At 46.3% G+C, this 954-nt stretch overlaps 1 protein-coding gene across 1 annotated transcript in view; it reads right to left on the minus strand.

The window, feature by feature from the left end:
* Positions 1 to 954, minus strand: part of nkain2 (sodium/potassium transporting ATPase interacting 2) — a gene marked incomplete at its 3' end in the record, with an annotated part of 81,161 nt that overhangs the window by 19,663 nt on the left and 60,544 nt on the right. Inside the window, 1 exon segment of the mRNA XM_032543893.1 lies at positions 572 to 772. Within this exon segment, the coding sequence (XP_032399784.1) occupies positions 572 to 772 (201 nt within the window).

The raw sequence follows: 954 nt of genomic DNA on the forward strand, positions 1-954 counted from the left end.
ACACACACACACACACACACACACAAATATCCATATTATTCTCTATGGATTAAATCCTTCATGTTATTGGACCAGGTTATCACCCGGTTTTTGTAGTTTCCATCAGCTCTACGGAGCGTTTACGCCTCTTCTAGCTCCTTGTTTTGGTTTTATGGATCCCAGCTTTTGGTTCAGTCTCACTGATTTCACCAGCGCGGTTTCCAGCGGCAACAAGCAGCTGTTTTCTTCCCCAAAAAAGCCCCAGTAGATCTACAGTACATGGCTGTACACTACTATAGTAAATTCTCAATCCAGTCATCTTTCTCACAATACTAATTCTCTAATGCTCTTTACCTGTGCTCACCAACCACCACTGGAAAAAGCTAGGCTAACTGTTTCCCCCTCCAATAGGGGCTAGCCAAGCTAGGGGCTAGTTGACTCCACTCAACTTAAGACACAGACATGACGTTACTGTCTCATGTCAGAAAGTAAGCAAATAAAGAGTGTGTAACAGCGTGTATTCTTCATGCGGGTGCTTGAGTAGGAAATTGCAGTGCATACTAGAAAGTACCTGTTTAGCTCAAGTACTTACAGCAAAGAGTATCTGCAGCGAGGAGTGAGCCACCTCTATGAACTGGAAATCCATCAGACAGCCGGATATAGATATATATCGGTGGTCCTCGGGTGCCCAGGAGGGAGGAGGGGTGATGGGTGTCACCCTGCACCCCGGGCCGTTCTCCATCCACCAGGAGCGATGCATGGACAGGTTGAACGTCAGGACAAGGTCAGAGTCCTGGCGAGAAAGAGTCAGAAAGACACAAACACAAAGAGTTGGATTACATCCTCAGACGCGAGGTAGACCTGGAAGACAGCAGCAGGCTGAACGTCAGGCCAGGTTATAACCAAGTTTTAATTAAAACCAAACAGTTTGTCAAATCGAGATCTAAGAGAGAGAGAGAGAGAGAGAGAGAGAGA

The sequence above is a fragment of the Etheostoma spectabile genome, chromosome 18 (assembly GCF_008692095.1).
Source record: "Etheostoma spectabile isolate EspeVRDwgs_2016 chromosome 18, UIUC_Espe_1.0, whole genome shotgun sequence".
Lineage (NCBI taxonomy): Eukaryota > Metazoa > Chordata > Actinopteri > Perciformes > Percidae > Etheostoma > Etheostoma spectabile.